Genomic DNA, 18325 nt, shown 5'->3' with positions numbered 1-18325 from the left:
TGTTTCACACTCTCAGCTTCATGTTTCACACTCAGCTTCATGTTTCACACTCTCAGCTTCACGTTTCACTCTCTCAGCTTCATGTTTCACACTCTCAGCTTCATGTTTCACACTCAGCTTCATGTTTCACACTCAGCTTCATGTTTCACACTCTCAGCTTCATGTTTCACACTCTCAGCTTCATGTTTCACACTCAGCTTCATGTTTCACTCTCTCAGCTTCATGTTTCACACTCAGCTTCACGTTTCACTCTCTCAGCTTCATGTTTCACACTCAGCTTCACGTTTCACTCTCTCAGCTTTATGTTTCACACTCTCAGCTTCATGTTTCACACTCTCAGTTTCATGTTTCACACTCAGCTTCATGTTTCACACTCTCAGCTTCATGTTTCACACTCTCAGCTTCATGTTTCACACTCTCAGCTTCATGTTTCACACTCTCAGCTTCATGTTTCACACTCTCAGCTTCATGTTTCACACTCTCAGCTTCACGTTTCACTCTCTCAGCTTCATGTTTCACACTCTCAGCTTCATGTTTCACACTCAGCTTCATGTTTCACACTCTCAGCTTCACGTTTCACTCTCTCAGCTTCATGTTTCACACTCTCAGCTTCATGTTTCACACTCAGCTTCATGTTTCACACTCAGCTTCATGTTTCACACTCTCAGCTTCATGTTTCACACTCTCAGCTTCATGTTTCACACTCAGCTTCACGTTTCACTCTCTCAGCTTCATGTTTCACACTCAGCTTCACGTTTCACTCTCTCAGCTTTATGTTTCACACTCTCAGCTTCATGTTTCACACTCTCAGTTTCATGTTTCACACTCAGCTTCATGTTTCACACTCTCAGCTTCATGTTTCACACTCTCAGCTTCATGTTTCACACTCTCAGCTTCATGTTTCACACTCTCAGCTTCATGTTTCACACTCTCAGCTTTATGTTTCACACTCTCAGCTTCATGTTTCACACTCTCAGCTTCATGTTTCACACTCTCAGCTTCATGTTTCACACTCTCAGCTTCATGTTTCACACTCAGCTTCATGTTTCACACTCTCAGCTTCATGTTTCACACTCTCAGCTTCATGTTTCACACTCTCAGCTTCATGTTTCACACTCAGCTTCATGTTTCACACTCTCAGCTTCATGTTTCACACTCAGCTTCATGTTTCACACTCTCAGCTTCATGTTTCACACTCTCAGCTTCATGTTTCACACTCTCAGCTTCATGTTTCACACTCTCAGCTTCATGTTTCACACTCTCAGCTTCATGTTTCACACTCTCAGCTTCATGTTTCACACTCTCAGCTTCATGTTTCACTCTCTCAGCTTCATGTTTCACACTCTCAGCTTCATGTTTCACACTCTCAGCTTCATGTTTCACACTCTCAGCTTCATGTTTCACACTCTCAGCTTCATGTTTCACTCTCTCAGCTTCATGTTTCACACTCTCAGCTTCATGTTTCACACTCTCAGCTTCATGTTTCACACTCTCAGCTTCATGTTTCACACTCAGCTTTATGTTTCACACTCAGCTTCATGTTTCACACTCTCAGCTTCATGTTTCACACTCTCAGCTTCATGTTTCACACTCTCAGCTTCATGTTTCACACTTAGCTTCATGTTTCACACTCAGCTTCATGTTTCACACTCTCAGCTTCATGTTTCACACTCTCAGCTTCATGTTTCACACTCTCAGCTTCATGTTTCACACTCAGCTTCATGTTTCACACTCAGCTTCATGTTTCACACTCAGCTTCATGTTTCACACTCTCAGCTTCATGTTTCACACTCAGCTTCATGTTTCACACTCAGCTTCATGTTTCACACTCTCAGCTTCATGTTTCACACTCTCAGCTTCATGTTTCACACTCTCAGCTTCATGTTTCACACTCAGCTTCATGTTTCACACACTCAGCTTCATGTTTCACACTCAGCTTCATGTTTCACACTCAGCTTCATGTTTCACACTCTCAGCTTCATGTTTCACACTCTCAGCTTCATGTTTCACACTCTCAGCTTCATGTTTCACACTCTCAGCTTCATGTTTCACACTCAGCTTCACGTTTCACTCTCTCAGCTTCATGTTTCACACTCTCAGCTTCATGTTTCACACTCTCAGCTTCATGTTTCACACTCTCAGCTTCATGTTTCACACTCTCAGCGTCATGTTTCACTCACTCAGCTTCATGTTTCACACTCTCAGCTTCATGTTTCACACTCTCAGCTTCATGTTTCACACTCTCAGCTTCATGTTTCACACTCTCAGCTTCATGTTTCACACTCTCAGCTTCATGTTTCACACTCTCAGCTTCATGTTTCACTCTCTCAGCTTCATGTTTCACACTCAGCTTCATGTTTCACACTCTCAGCTTCATGTTTCACACTCTCAGCTTCATGTTTCACACTCTCAGCTTCATGTTTCACACTCAGCTTCATGTTTCACACTCTCAGTTTCATGTTTCACACTCTCAGCTTCATGTTTCACACTCTCAGCTTCATGTTTCACACTCAGCTTCATGTTTCACACTCTCAGTTTCATGTTTCACACTCTCAGCTTCATGTTTCACACTCTCAGCTTCATATTTCACTTTCTCAGCTTCATCTTTCACTCTCTCAGCTTCATGTTTCACACTCTCAGCTTCATGTTTCACACTCTCAGCTTCATGTTTCACACTCAGCTTCATGTTTCACACTCTCAGCTTCATGTTTCACACTCTCAGTTTCATGTTTCACACTCTCAGCTTCATGTTTCACACTCTCAGCTTCATGTTTCACACTCTCAGCTTCATGTTTCACACTCTCAGCTTCATGTTTCACACTCTCAGCTTCATGTTTCACACTCTCAGCTTCATGTTTCACACTCTCAGCTTAATGGTCCACCCCCCCCCCCCCTCCCGCAACATAAATTTGTATATTCAGTTTAACGTTTCACACTCTCGAAAGTTTCACCCTCCCAGCTTAATGCTTAATCCTCCCAGCTTAATGTTTCATCGTCCCAGCTTAATGCTTCATTCTCCTAGCTTAATGCTTCGAGTCCTCGTGTCCCAGCTCCTTGTCCTCGTGTCCCAGCTCCTAGTCCTCGTGTCCCAGCTCCTTGTCCTCGTGTCCCAGCTCCTTGTCCTCGTGTCCCAGCTCCTTGTCCTCGTATCCCAGCTCCTTGTCCTCGTGTCCCAGCTCCTTGTCCCCATATCCCACCTTCTTCTCCTATTCCAGCTCCTTGTCTTCATATTCCAGGGTTTTGTCTTCATATCACAGCTCATTGTCACTATGTCCCAGTTCATTGTCACTATATCCCAGTTCATTGCCACTATATCGCAGTTCATTGTCACTATATCCCAGTTCATTGTCACTATATCCCAGTTCATTGTCACTATATCCTAACTCACTGTCACTATATCCCAATTCATTGTCACTATATCCCAGCTCATTGTCACTATATCCCAGCTCATTGTCACTATATCCCAGCTCATTGTCACTATATCCCAGCTCATTGTCACTATGTCCCAGCTCGTTGTTCATATCCCACCTCACTGTTCTCATATCATAAGGTCTTTGCTCTCATATATCTGTTCTTTGTCCTCATTTCCCTGCTCATTGTCCTCATATTCCAGCTCATTTTCCTCATATCTCAGTTCCTTGTCCTTATATTCCTTCCAAGTATTACATAGTCAAATGCACAATGATGGGGGAATTATCAGGGGAAAGCACCAAGTCATTACGACTATATAAGGCACAATGAATGTGCATTATATAGTGCTATATTAATTCACAATGAAATCACATTAACGTTATGTTTGATGAGAAAATCAGTGTGCATCTGAGGAGAGCTACTGGACCATTAGCCACAGAGGGGGGGAGGGGGGGGAGGGTAGTGCTTAAAACCCTGATTGGGTTTCAGTTGTCAGTCTCAGGAATCTTAGGGGATTCAATGGAATCCCAGGTTGCATTGCTTTTGACCATTTCGTGGCGTAGCGGTCTAGGGCGCTAACTTGGGAGTATACCAAGTGAGCTGGTTCGAATCCTCCTCATGGCTCCTACTGATTTTCTCGTTACATAGTCGAATTGGCTGAGTGTTTTCTCTTGACAATTACCTGACCTTGTATTCATCTTCCTCTGTATCCTCGCCCTTCAATACATGTAAACAAAGCCGCTGTGACTGGGTAAAGATGTACAGGTTTCGTAGGTGTACACGTAAATGCCTGATATATCCTGGCCCCAGGTTTCAGTGATGAGGTAAGACATGTGTGGTGTTTGTGTGGTCAGGTGTCGTGGATCAGGGTGTCGGACCTACACATCCTGACGGTGGCGCGCTACACCTACACTGCCGACGACAGGTTCGAGGTCATCCACTCCCCGGCCTCCAACTCCCAGTCGTGGATCCTCAAGATCAACTCAGTCCAGCCGCGAGACTCTGGCCGGTACGAGTGTCAGGTTAACACTCACCAGACTGACCCCATCACCTTCCCCGTCTACCTCTCTGTCTTCGGTGAGTCTCATCGATAAAGTCATTTTCCCCGTCTACGGCTCCGTCACCACCCACCTGTCAGATTCCTTAAGGCTACATTAACTTCCCCGTCAACAGCTACAGTATAGTACACTGTTGTTAGTGTACTAACACTGTTATTAGTATACTACATTGTTGTTATTGTGACTTATTCTTTGCTAACACATGCAGTTTAGTACACCTAAACGAACACACACAGAGGAAAGTTAACAATCGCATTAAACATACAAGAGATGTGCATGTATATCTGTGTGAGTACCGGGGGACACAACACCGCCAGGAGCCTCGCGGAGCACTGGTGATGGTGCCCACGGGGGCCACATGACATTTGGAGGAAGCTCTTTTGACCTCCAGGACCTTCCATCTCTTAATAATAGGGAACTCCTTCCTCAGCACCAACTGGTGAACTCCTTCCTGTACTGTGCCACCTGCGAGTCGCTCTCTCTTCCTCTGCCCTCGGAACTGCTTCTCCTACACCTTCACATGTGGGACTGCCTCCCCCACACCTTCACATGTGGGACTGCCTCCCCCACACCTTCATATGTGGAACTGCCTCCCCTACACCTTCACATGTGGGACTGCCTCCCCTACACCTTCACATGTGGGACTGCCTCCCCTACACCTTCATATGTGGGACTGCCTCCCCTACACCTTCATATGTGGGACTGCCTCCCCCACACCTTCACATGTGGGACTGCCTCCCCCACACCTTCATATGTGGAACTGCCTTCCCCACACCTTCACATGTGGAACTACCTCCCCTAAACCTTCACATGTGGAACTACCTCCCCCACACCTTCACATGTAGGACTGCCTCCCCTACACCTTCACATTAATAGTGAGTCGAGCTTAGGATTAATAGTGGGTCGAGATTGGGAGTAATAGTGGGAGGTCGATCTTGGGATTAATAGTGGGTCGAACGTGGGATTAATAGTGGGTCGAGATTGGGATTAATAGTGCGTCGATCTTGGGATTAATAGTGAGTCGAGCTCTCTGGGAAAGTAGTGGCGCGGACCTGAGATGTTAGTCGCCGTGTCAGTGGTCACCAATGGCTTCTACGTTGCTAAATATGTCGTTGAGCCGTTAATAGGCAACGCCTGACTGCCTCGACTCATTTCGCCTTTTGTTGGTCTCGGTATGCTGAGAAGCGGAGGGTAATGGCGCCGTGCACAGGGACGTGATGGATTTCCTTGTTCTTTGGTTCCTTTATATCTGCTTCTCCCTCTCCCTCCATCCATCTCTCTCTCTCATTTGAAAAGTGTATTCACTGACATTGAAAATCCTTATACTTTGTTAATATAATGTGCCTTAAGGCTTAAGAAGCCACAATCGACTTGAGAATGGTCCAGGACGGACCGAAACGTCGTCGTCCCTTCACCTTCTAGTGTGTGGTCTGGTCAACGTGCCCTAAGAACCTTGCGACTAAATCATCTGTTCCATAAAATGACGTAATCAAGGCTTTTATGTGCCCTGGATAGTGCTTACGTTTCGTGGACTTGTATCATTATCAGCGGTGTGTAGCTGTTGTTGTTGTTTAAGATTCGCTACCTGGAACAAAAAGTTCCAAGTAGCACGGGCTATGGTGAGCCCGTAGGGGTGTGTAGCTACTACCCGGCCACCACCCCAGTGAGTCTCCAGCCAGTCTCGCCGCTTCTAATCTCACAACAGCTGCTGTATTTGCCAGTGGAGAGGACGTATGCTATTGGTTAGATTAGGCTTGGCTAGTTACCTAACAAATTAGGCTTGGTTAGTTACCTAACAAATTAGGCTTGGTTAGTTACCTAACAAATTAGGCTTGGCTAGTTACCTAACAACGAGGCCACCTAGGATAGGTTAGTCACCCAGCAACCAAGTCACCAAGGCTAGGCTAGTGTAGTCACTTAACAACCAAGCCACCAAGGCTAGGCTAGGCTAGTTACCCAACAACCAAGCCACCAAGGCTAGACTAATCACCCAACAACCAAGCCACCAAGGCTAGACTAATCACTCAACAACTAAGCCACCAAGGCTAGATTAATCACCCAACAACCAAGCCACCAAGGCTAGACTAATCACCCGACAACCAAGCCACCAAGGCTAGACTAATCACCCGACAACCAAGCCACCAAAGCTAGACTAATCACCCAACAACCAAGCCACCAAGGCTAGACTAATCACCCGACAACCAAGCCACCAAGGCTAGACTAATCACCCAACAACCAAGCCACCAAGGCTAGACTAATCACCCAACAACCAAGCCACCAAGGCTAGACTAATCACCCGACAACCAAGCCACCAAGGCTAGACTAATCACCCACCAACCAAGCCACCAAGGCTATACTAATCACCCAACAACCAAGCCACCAAGGCTAGACTAATCACCCACCAACCAAGCCACCAAGGCTGGGCTAATCACCCAACAACCAAGCCACCAAGGCTAGACTAATCACCCGACAACCAAGCCACCAAGGCTGGGCTAATCACCCAACAACCAAGCCACCAAGGCTAGGCTAATCACCCACCAACCAAGCCACCAAGGCTGGGCTAATCACCCAACAACCAAGCCACCAAGGCTAGACTAATCACCCACCAACCAAGCCACCAAGGCTGGGCTAATCACCCAACAACCAAGCCACCAAGGCTAGACTAATCACCCGACAACCAAGCCACCAAGGCTGGGCTAATCGCCCAACAACCAAGCCACCAAGGCTAGGCTAATCACCCACCAACCAAGCCACCAAGGCTGGGCTAATCACCCAAAAACCAAGCCACCAAGGCTAGGCTAATCACCCACCAACCAAGCCACCAAGGCTGGGCTAATCACCCAACAACCAAGCCACCAAGGCTAGGCTAATCACCCACCAACCAAGCCACCAAGGCTAGGCTAATCACCCACCAACCAAGCCACCAAGGCTGGGCCAATCACCCAACAACCAAGCCACCAAGGCTAGGCTAATCACCCACCAACCAAGCCACCAAGGCTGGGCTAATCACCCACCAACCAAGCCACCAAGGCTAGGCTAATCACCCACCAACCAAGCCACCAAGGCTAGGCTAATCACCCACCAACCAAGCCACCAAGGCTAGGCTAATCACCCACCAACCAAGCCACCAAGGCTAGGCTAATCACCCACCAACCAAGCCACCAAGGCTGGGCTAATCACCCAACAATCAAGGCTAGACTAATCACCCAACAACCAAGCCAACAAGGGTCACTAGACCACAGTATTTACCGGGGAACAGGACGCATATTTTAGTCAACCACCAACACAATTTACTGTATTGTATATTGTATTTGCATACACAAAATTGAATATTTTCCTATTCAAAATTATTTATACATCCCCCTTCAATAGAGACACAATGAAACATACAACTACTTTATACATCGCCTTCAATATATGTATAATGAAACATCATTTTGTTTTTTCGATAAATATCGTTGTAAGTTAGTGCGCGCCATATACACCTACACCGAAGCAAATACGGTGCTTCACACAGCTAGTTCCAGAGTCTCTGCTGGGAGTAATTCTAGACTCATTCCTGGAACTAATTCCAGAGTCTCTATTGGTACTAATTCAGGAGTCTCTCCTAGAATTAATTTCAGTCCCTTTCTTGTCTTCGTATGAAAAAACATCACTTGTTCGTTTTCCTCAAATCAGGTTTGTTTTCACTTACAAATTTTATTTCGTTCTTCATAGGTTTTTAATTTATTGTTCATTATTTGGATTGTTTTTGTTATTTATTCCTTCAGTTTTATTAATCCATATTAATCACTTTTATTATTCTCCCGATTAAACCCCCTTACTTAAATATTCGACATCTTATCTGTACTGCAGCAAAGTGGTATACGTTCTCAGCTCACATCGAGACACCTGGGAGACCAGAAACGGTTGGGCAAGTTTCCTTTCATTTGATGCCTATGTTCACCTAGCAGTTGAATTGGCACCCTGAAGTTAGGCAATTGTTGTGGGTTACATCCTGATGAAGGTCAGTTTACCTAACAGTAAATAGATAGCAAGGGTTGAGGGTTACATCCTGATGAAGGTCAGTTTACCTAACAGTAAACAGATAGCAAGGGTTGTGGGTTACATCCTGATGAAGGTCAGTTTACCTAACAGTAAACAGATAGCAAGGGTTGTGGGTTACATCCTGATGAAGGTCAGTTTACCTAACAGTAAACAGATAGCAAGGGTTGTGGGTTACATCCTGATGAAGGTCAGTTTACCTAACAGTAAATAGATAGCAAGGGTTGTGGGTTACATCCTGGGGATGATCAGTATGTGGTTTTTTTATATGTGGTCTGGGGCAGGTGGAGGCGTATCTGCGGCACGCGGCGTACAGCCTATGCCGTCCCTTCATTATTTAAACCCCACCCATAGGAAATAAATAAATATTTAACTGTCTATTCGACGGATGATCTTTCAAAAATAGTTGGTGTGACTACTGATGGTGCGCCCAGCATGGGTGGTAAAGAAGCAGGTTTTGTAAATGTTTGCAAAATATGTTGGACAGCCACAGTTAGGCTTCCATTGTATTGTACACGAGGATCCCTTGTGTGCAAAGCTGGCCTTAAGGCTTCATTGAAGAAGTGATGAAAATTGTAACCAAGATGATTATATTTCTGAGCGTGCACTGAAAAACGACATTTTCAGAATTTACTTAGCGATTCGAGTTCATTGTATAGAGGACTACTCATGTACAACAATGTTTGTTTTCTAAGTAGAGGTTCTGTCAAATGATTTGTTGATCATTTGGATGAAATTTGTCTGGTTTTGAAAAAAAAATTATTGTGAAGAATTAACCAACGTGTGGATTTGTAGATAGATTTTTTTTCACTGATTTATCTTCATATTTAAATGACTTAAACATCATAAAAGCCTTTTAAATCAAACTGAACAATTTTAAGCGTAGTTACCAATGGCACTTTTAAATATTTCCCAAATCTAAAAAAACACATGGCAAATCTTCAAAATCATGATAAAACAGGCATTCAAATGCAATTTTTGAGCATTGTAGGGAAATAGTGGGTTAGGCTTAACATGAGCTATGGGATGGAAAATCTTTCAGCCCTGCTAACAGTAATCGTCCGTTCTGTACCCAACAGTGTCAACATTTTGATTTTATAATATATTTTAAACTTTTGATCGAGCGACGGTCTCGCTTTGCTGACCGACCGTCCAAGTGGTTAGGCACCGTTATGTCCCATCCCAAATCTGTATCTTGATCCCTTCCAAGTGCTATATAGTCATAATGGCTTGGCGCTTTTTCATTATAGTTCCCTTCCCCTTATACACAACATTGACAAAAATAATTATTCGACGTTTGCCAGTTTCGGCACAATATCACACAAAAATGTTCCCAACTCCTGAACTAGAGGGACCTAGATGGGCCTAAGTACACGCTACCTATTCCTGACAACGGAAATATCTCTCATCATTCGTCTAAACCCCACAGACTGTCTTTTTAACTGTGAGATAGCAATCACTATCTAGTTTATCACTGTACTGCGTTTGTGTGTGTGTAATTAACAACCTATCCACAAATCACTAGATACTTCTTATTCCCATCAGTGACGAGCCACCTTACTTTTGTTGTGAGAGTAAAGTAGTACCTGAAAAAATACCAGCTCTTAGTACCCAATCGAAAGCGGCCAACGGAGTGGGCGACACGTTCTGGTCAGCCCACTCATCATCAGGAACAGCAATAGCAAGCTTTAGGGCCTCCCTCGAGGCAGCATTCTCACGGTGAAATCACCGTCTGAAGAAGTCGACTTTCTTTTTCTCCATCCAAATAAATTAGAGCATACACAGAGCAACACTGGCATGGTAAATATACTACTGATCACGCGAATCACCAGCTGCATAAGAATCATAGCCACGGCACAATTAGCTCTTAAATTAATTATATGATTTATACTAGATTTCCCTCATCACGGTCATCACGGGGGAAGTGGGGGGGAGGTCGGAGGGAGGGTGTTGCATAATGCCTTCTCCGTCCACTAAGTTACTCGAATGCCAGCCTTCATGATGGGAGCTTCCGTCACTATACCTAACCGCCTATTAGCCACCCACTCCTTCACCCATTACTACACTGTGTGCACCACTGTTACATAATGTTACAAATTGTGCACAATAAAACCACATTAACGTGATGTATCAATGAGAAAATCAGTAGGAGCCATGTGGAGGATTCGAACCCGCAACTTGGCATTGTTTTTGACCATGCCGTATAGTGGTGGTCTAGGGTCTAGGATTTTCTTTTCATAGAAGCTGAGCTATAAGAATCTCCATTTGTTTACTTGTGCAAGCATATTAATTACTCACGGACACCTCTGGCTAAAACCAATAGGTTCCACATTAACTATATGTAATTTATTTACTTCACTGAATGCTAATTATTCAACTTCACATCCTATGTACTAATTTGTCAACATCTCTGCTGCACTAATTAAACACAAATCCCTTCCTTTGCCGTTATTTGACTAAACGTCAGTCCACCAAATCAATAACACTAACCTTTCCCCTGTGCCCATCCTCCCTCTTACCACAACCCGTCCTCTTAAAAATAACGTCACTTTTCGCTGGTATGCGGCCAAATTTGGACGTAATTTGAAATGAAATCGACTCACAAAAGTGACGTACTGTCCCGTTTTCTGTTTGAGTCGTCCGGCCTACTCGGCAAGCTTAAAGAGGAAACTTTCCATTAACGTTTTTCATAACGTTTTGAAACTTTATGAGAATTTCCTGCCCACCTAACCTATCAGAGGACCCTTAACTTATTGTTGTTGAAAAAAAAATCCCAAATTTATTTTCATTTTCAAATTACGTCCATATTCGGCCATACGGGCAAACGGCCAAAAGCGACGTTCTTTTTAAGAGGACACCAATGTGCTCGTCCTTACCAGCCAGCCACACGAGATTAATCTCCACATTCTGTGCCCCTAAGTACCGACGGCGCACATCCTGGGCTCAGCCGAGCGGTACGTGGACAGAGGCTCCACCATCAACCTCACCTGCATCATCAACTTCAACCCAGAATCCCCCACTGAGATCTTCTGGTACCACAATAACAAGGTGAGCGGGAAAGAGAAGTCGAGACAGCAGGAATAATAATAAAATAAAAGAGAAGGAGCGAGAAAAAGGAAAAAGGGAGAGACTACTTAAGCTCCCAGCAAGCACATGTTATTTTACGTTGTAATAACGTAACACCAGTGTTATCTTGTTATGGTTACGTCGTGTGTTTGCTGGGAGTTGAAACTTTAAACTTTCTCAGGATCACCACATTGGTATCTGCTAGAACGTGAGACTTTCTTATTGTAAGCTTCGTGACTTGCTTGGTAGATTGAAGGCATTGTACTTGTTGGCTGGGTACTTTATTCAGGGTTTAGAGAGTACAATACTTTACAGATAAGACTGACCTTCCCAAATGCTCTCAATCATGAGGCTCTTGAAAATGTTTAATTTATTGAGGCTGGGAATTGTATTCAAGCATCGATTCCCTAAATATATAGGTTATTTATCACTTTAGGGTGAAAAACTGTGAAGCCTGTGAACATTTAATTTAATGTAGCTCTACAAAGTTCATTTTCACACTTTATTATGGTTTGACGCCTAGGGATGCGTTTCGCAAGGCGCTCCTTACATTTTCAAAGACAAATTTACCATGCATTTGCAAAGGTTTATATTCTCTTAGGGTAAGGTGGTACAGGACGTGATTGAGATGAACAAGTAGATGAAACATAATGGATAATAATAGGATATATATATATATATATATATATATATATATATATATATATATATATATATATATATATATATATATATATATATATATATATATATATCCACCTAATTACACTAATTACACTAATCTCTACTCCATACCGCCAGGTTATCAACTACGACAACCGAGACAGTCGTGTGAGCGTCATCACGGACCGGGGCTCGATCACGAAGACCGTGTTGCTGATCCATGACGCCCATGACGCCGCCACCGGCACCTACTCCTGCGTGCCCTCCCACTCCGCAACCGCCTCCGTCAGGATACACATTCTCAATGGTAAGTGTAGGTATAGTTAGGGGGTCCCACTAAACTCATAAAGCAAACTCTACGTTATGTGTTACGTTGTGACGGTAAAAACGCTCCAACAATCTTGTGAAGGGGTGTTCTAGTGCTCAGTGAAGGAATTTAATGCATTAGTAATGTTCAGTATACGTGTGAAGGGGCTGCTTCTAGTTAGATTCCTGAACGGGTCAGCAGTGGTCGGGCACTTTTCTTACACATAATACCTTTGTTCACCAAGCAGTAAATAGGAACCTAATTCCTTCATGCTCTAGTGACAGCCCAGGAGAGGTATAAAGTCCCAGTTGGATACCAGTGGTGTGTATCTGGGACCTTCTCTTGTTGAAGCTTGTGCGCACCTTGGTCGATAGTCTCCTGCTCCTGGAGTCGGTGGTTCGAGTTCGATGATTGGAATGTTTATTTCCATGGAAGTGTGGATGGCAATTTATATAGGATTTTTTTCGCATTAGTGCCAAAGTGAGTGAAATGATAGAGCCCGTCCTCAGAGCAAATACATTACCATGAGAAACCCTCCTCCCCTCAAATCACATGGATAGTTATCTAGATATTTGTGATGGTCTGACAGCATATTACGGTTCCAGTACTAGGCTACATGTAAACTGGCAAGTGAAACTTTGTCTTGAAGAAATATTATTCATAAGTTATAATTTTATTGCATTATAAATTGTTGGTTAAAAATATAACAAAATATTCTGAAAACGTTATCTTTGAAAGTCCGAAGGATTTGATTTTCTGCAAACGGAATTCTCGGACACACTCAAATAGTTTTTGAATTCCATATTTTCATCAATAATACACAATGTTAAGGAAACAAAAGTAATGAAACCGAACCTAACCTAACCTTAACCTAATTGAAATATAGATAAAGAGTAGACAATTAATAATTAAGCACTAATTAAGTAGTCGTTTTGAATCCATACCCGTGAGCTGATGTCCTCCTTGAGGACAGGTTAAATTTTATTATCCACGTTTGTGGTTGAAATATCAGTAATATTTTGTGTTTTATTCATGCCACTAAAAGATGTTTTTCTTTACAAAAATTATATAAATTACAATAGCTTTATGAATAATAAAATACTACAGTTAAGTACAGCAGTGAACTGTACTATTGCAGGAACGTCTGTATTGAACAGTATTTTAAAACATTGTTTCACTTCCCTCTCCTTGAGAAGTTGTGTAGCTTTCTTACTAACTACAATGCCTAAAAGTTTTGTGTAGTGTTCAAAGTTCTGTATAATTCCAGTATGTAATTGTGTTCCAAGTTAGTGAATCGCCGACGATTAAACTAGCTGTCATATACAGTACGGGTGATGCGTGGACACGGAATCTGCAACCCGTCCTCCTAATATAACGTCTCATTTTGAAGTATACTCTACCTAAGGCCAAAAATTTTCGTACTGTACTAGAAAATGGTAGCGGCTCGCGAAAATTGACATACTGTCCCGTTTTCTGTTGTGGGTCCTCTGGTAAATTAGGATAGGGCAATTCAGTACGACAGTTTCTTGACGTTGGGAAACCTTAGGTGGACGGGCTGCTGAAGGTCCAGATGGGTGGAAAATATCGGCTAATTTCTATGTAGTGCTAGCGAAATATTTAAATTGTAACAATAAATGATTGTTACTATTTCCTTAATACAAATTTGAAATGTGTTTTCCTTTACCTTATACTTGTAAAAATTTTTGTTATTTTTTTGTTACGACACTGGCTGTGGCCGAGCCATGCAATGGCAATCGAGCAATAGACTAACCAAGAGAAATATTGAATATTCAAGTCTGTACTAAGACGGAATATTGGGAGGACTTTTGTTGTGCTAATGATAGAATATACAGTCACAGAGACTAATATATTGCTATTGTTGAACAAAAACATAATATGTTGCAATAATCAAATGGACAAACTGACTTACTTTTTGCGAAGTTGTGAAGATTATGTCGTCCTTTGTTGCGCTTATATTGTATTGTTCAGTGTAGTAAAATACTGTTCATGACAGTGTATACTGTACAAGGATTCTGTCATTCACTATTTAAAACTATACAGTATGTACACTTATTTTTCATTTCGCATTAGTTAACTACGGCTAATACGCAAATGAGTAATGCTCTGCACTTTAATAAAAAAATGTTGACTGACAGCTGTAACACACTTGTACAATTGAAACAAGTCTGCATTTATACTATGTACATTTCAATGTACAGTACACGGTAGTCTTTTATGCAAGGCTTAATTCGGTAACACTTAACACTATACTTATCATCGTCAGCAGGATGCTGCATGGCTTGTTATGGAAATTCAGCATCTGGGACAGCATGGCTTTTAGACGAAGAACTTTCGCGGAAGCTTCAACTCGTGAATTTATCGATTTTAGTCTGAATCAAGTTATCTCTGGTTAACTTGCTGAGACATTGGTTAAAAGTTACTAAAGTTATTAAGTGTACATAGAAACTTTCAACAACCTCATGTTTACTTTTTCTTGAATATTCAACGAGTTCTTCAATGCGTTGCAATATTTTCTGACATCGACACCTCCAGGCCTCCTCCTCACCACCATCGTCCGAGTCATCCTTAGTCATCATCATTTCCAAGAATTCTTTGAGCGATCTGTTCTTCAGTTAACAATTCATGATCAGGATCGTAATCATTTTCTAACCATATATTGATGTCATCCACTCCTACATCCTAACTAGCCTGAAGGAACATTGTACAGATCCTGTCTTGAAACCATTCAAAATCGTTGGCTACAATTTAAATTATTCGGATTCATTATCAGATAATGCTGCTTCGCACGCCTCTGTTAAAAGTTTTTTCCGCGTAACTTTGTGTGATTTCTTTCACTTTATTCGAAAGCCTAGTCCAGTGGAAGATTCCTTCCCTAATTGTGTACTTCTGAGATTTTCTAGTGTTCTTTGAGCCCTTTGAGTCCTCCCTGCCAATACATCCTCCTCGCTAAGTGAAACAACAGGAATAACACCTTGATTCATGGGCTGGATCATAGATGTTGTCTAGTGGAAGTTCCATGCATTTTATTTTGCCATCCCATGAAATCTACTTGCTAATGGGATGAGAAGGAACATTATCTAGCAGCAACAATGCCTTAACCTCATTGGCCTTTATTGTACATTTTTTGATCTGGAATTCTCTTACCTCCTTGCAAAAGTGGTTTTCAAACCAGGCCATAAATATTGACTGATTAAACCATGAGTTCTTTGAACTGTAGTGTCTAACGGGTAGTGACTGCATTACATTTTTTAAGGCTTGAGGATTTTTAGACTTGCACACTTTGTCTTGTGAGAAGCATCGATCAGCACAAACTCTTGAGAGTCGTTCCTCGCTTCTCTTTCGTTCAGAAATATTTTCCTACATTCTACTGGTCAAGGATTTACTGGGTACAACTCTCCACATAAACCGTCTCGTCAGCAATATACACTTGTTATTTGATTCTATTATTACTGATAATGTACAGATTTAAATTATCCTTAAATAATTTAACATTAATGAGATCAGCACTTGAAGCCTCACCAGAATTTTTTTAGGTGTGAAATATTACGTCGAGCTCTAAGTCTTCAAATCCACCCATCACTTGCAGTGAAATATTTTATATCTAGTTGAATAGCAAGTTTATTTGCTGCAACTTTAAGTCTTCAAATTGTATTGCAATGTAAAACTGTACTGTGCTGATTAACACACTTACACACTGCAGCACCCAATTGTGGATGATAAGCAGCCTTTACTGCCTTCCTGGAATATGCAATACCAGGCGTAGCACACTGTAGTGTTAACGTATTTCAATAGCATTTCCTTCTGCTTTTTAATATCATTTACTGTACTTTTCCCGATGCTAAACTTTACTGCTACTCGCACATGAGAATATTCTTTATCAAGTTTGTGAATGATTTCCAGCTTTGTACAACAGGCGCTTCCTTTGGCGACCTGCCTTTGCCTGTGTGCTGGTAAGTTTAGGAATCGTGTTTTGAATTCAACTGAAATTGAAGATCACAATTAAAATAATAAGTTCTTCCAAACTGAAGGCGGTCGTCCACAGTCAACAGTGACTGAGGGTGACGAGCTCCCGTGCCCGAGCTATCAGTTAGCTGAAGCTGAAGTTAGGTATCAGGAACATCGTGAAGAACTCATTCAAGACCTGAAGCAGATGATGAAGAACCTACTAATGAAAAAAAAATAATTAAAAAATTAAAGGAAAAAAAATACCTATCGTCATATCTTGAGGTTATCTTGAAATGATTTCGGGGCTTTAGTGTCCCCGCGGCCCGGTCTTCGACCAGGCCTCCACTCCCAGGAAGGAGTGACTAACTCCCAGCTGACTAACACCCAGGTACCTATTTTACTGCTAGGTAACAGGGGCATAGAGTGAAAGAAACTCTGCCCATTGTTTCTCGCCGGCGCCTGGGATAGAACCCAGGACCACAGGATTACAAGTCCAGCGTGCTGTCCGCTCGGCCGACCGGCTCCGTACCGGTCTTTAAAAGTTATACTATAAAAGGTATTTTAAAAGACAAATAAAGATTTTTTTCTTATTAACAATTGTTTCCTAATATTTTCTTAATGTTCATTTGTAATTTACTTTAAAAAATGATAAGTTTAATTAATATTTAAAATTTTATTTACGACTCATTGACGATCACAGGCTCGGTGTGAGGGCGGGCCCGGCCCTTGACAACCCCAGTACCGGCCTGCTGTTTATCCTCCGCCAGATCGGTATATGAGGTCTTATGAGGTTTGGGGACCTCCAGTTACCGGTCTCCAAAACCACTTGTTAGAACCGGGGGAAACGCTAAATAAAAGAACCTTAAATCGAAGACTGACTGCGGTAGTGGACGCTTCCTATTCATGAGGCGGTGGGAACGGGGCTGGTATTAACGCTGGCATTGAATATATATTTTCAGTGATCTATCCCCCCCCCCCACCCCGAGTACCCATCCATTTGACTTGGTACGGTTAAGGCCTTGTATCTTGCAGGGTCGGTGTTCGATCCTCTATGTCTCTATGGTTCAAGTAGTTGTGCGCCGTTCCTTTACTCGGTTCTCATATTCCAGCTCCTTCCCTGTCCTCATATCCCAGCTCCTTCCCTGTCCTCATATCCCAGCTCCTTCCCTGTCCTCATATTCCAGCTCCTTCCCTGTCCTCATATCCCAGCTCCTTCCCTGTCCTCATATTCCAGCTCCTTCCCTGTCCTCATATCCCAGCTCCTTCCCTGTCCTCATATCCCAGCTCCTTCCCTGTCCTCATATCCTAGCTCCTTCCCTGTCCTCATATTCCATACACTTGCTATAGTCACACACTGCCTTAGCGCTTTCTCGTTATTACCATCCCCCTATGCATATTTTTTTCAGAAATAAAAATAATAATTTGTTCTTATGAATTTATATAGAAAATAGCATCTAGTTTGAGAACATAAACAAAACAATAGCAATACAGGGCATTTCAAAAAATATATATACACACAGATAACAGTTAATTCTTAACTTTTGTGTTTTTTCGAGACGAAAGCCAATTACTTAATTCAGGTGTTAAATTGTGTATTTGATTAATATATCATAATTATGATACCTTCTGTCTTAACTTGTCAAGGATGTTAGTAATGAGTTAGCAGTCACCCAGTCGAGCAACAAAGACGGTGGAATAGTGTTGGATCACCGTCGCTAACAGTGATACAATATTGTGTTGTTAACACACTATTGGATCACCGTTACTCCAAAGTGTTTTAACGAGTTTAGTTAATTTATTATGCACCCCA

General features: G+C 42.4%; 1 protein-coding gene across 1 annotated transcript in view; it reads left to right on the top strand.

Moving 5' to 3' along the window:
* LOC123758737 (zwei Ig domain protein zig-8) overlaps positions 1–18325 on the top strand; it is a 271983-nt gene that overhangs the window by 251496 nt on the left and 2162 nt on the right. The window contains exons 4-6 of the mRNA XM_045743368.2: positions 4266–4488; positions 11434–11561; positions 12381–12549. Coding sequence (XP_045599324.2) covers positions 4266–4488; positions 11434–11561; positions 12381–12549 — 520 coding nt within the window. The remainder of the gene's footprint in view (positions 1–4265; positions 4489–11433; positions 11562–12380; positions 12550–18325) is intronic.

This window comes from Procambarus clarkii, chromosome 22 (genome assembly GCF_040958095.1).
Source record: "Procambarus clarkii isolate CNS0578487 chromosome 22, FALCON_Pclarkii_2.0, whole genome shotgun sequence".
Classification (NCBI taxonomy): domain Eukaryota; kingdom Metazoa; phylum Arthropoda; class Malacostraca; order Decapoda; family Cambaridae; genus Procambarus; species Procambarus clarkii.
Note: the sequence above shows the minus strand (reverse complement) of the source record. Positions and strands in the feature narration are given on the sequence as shown.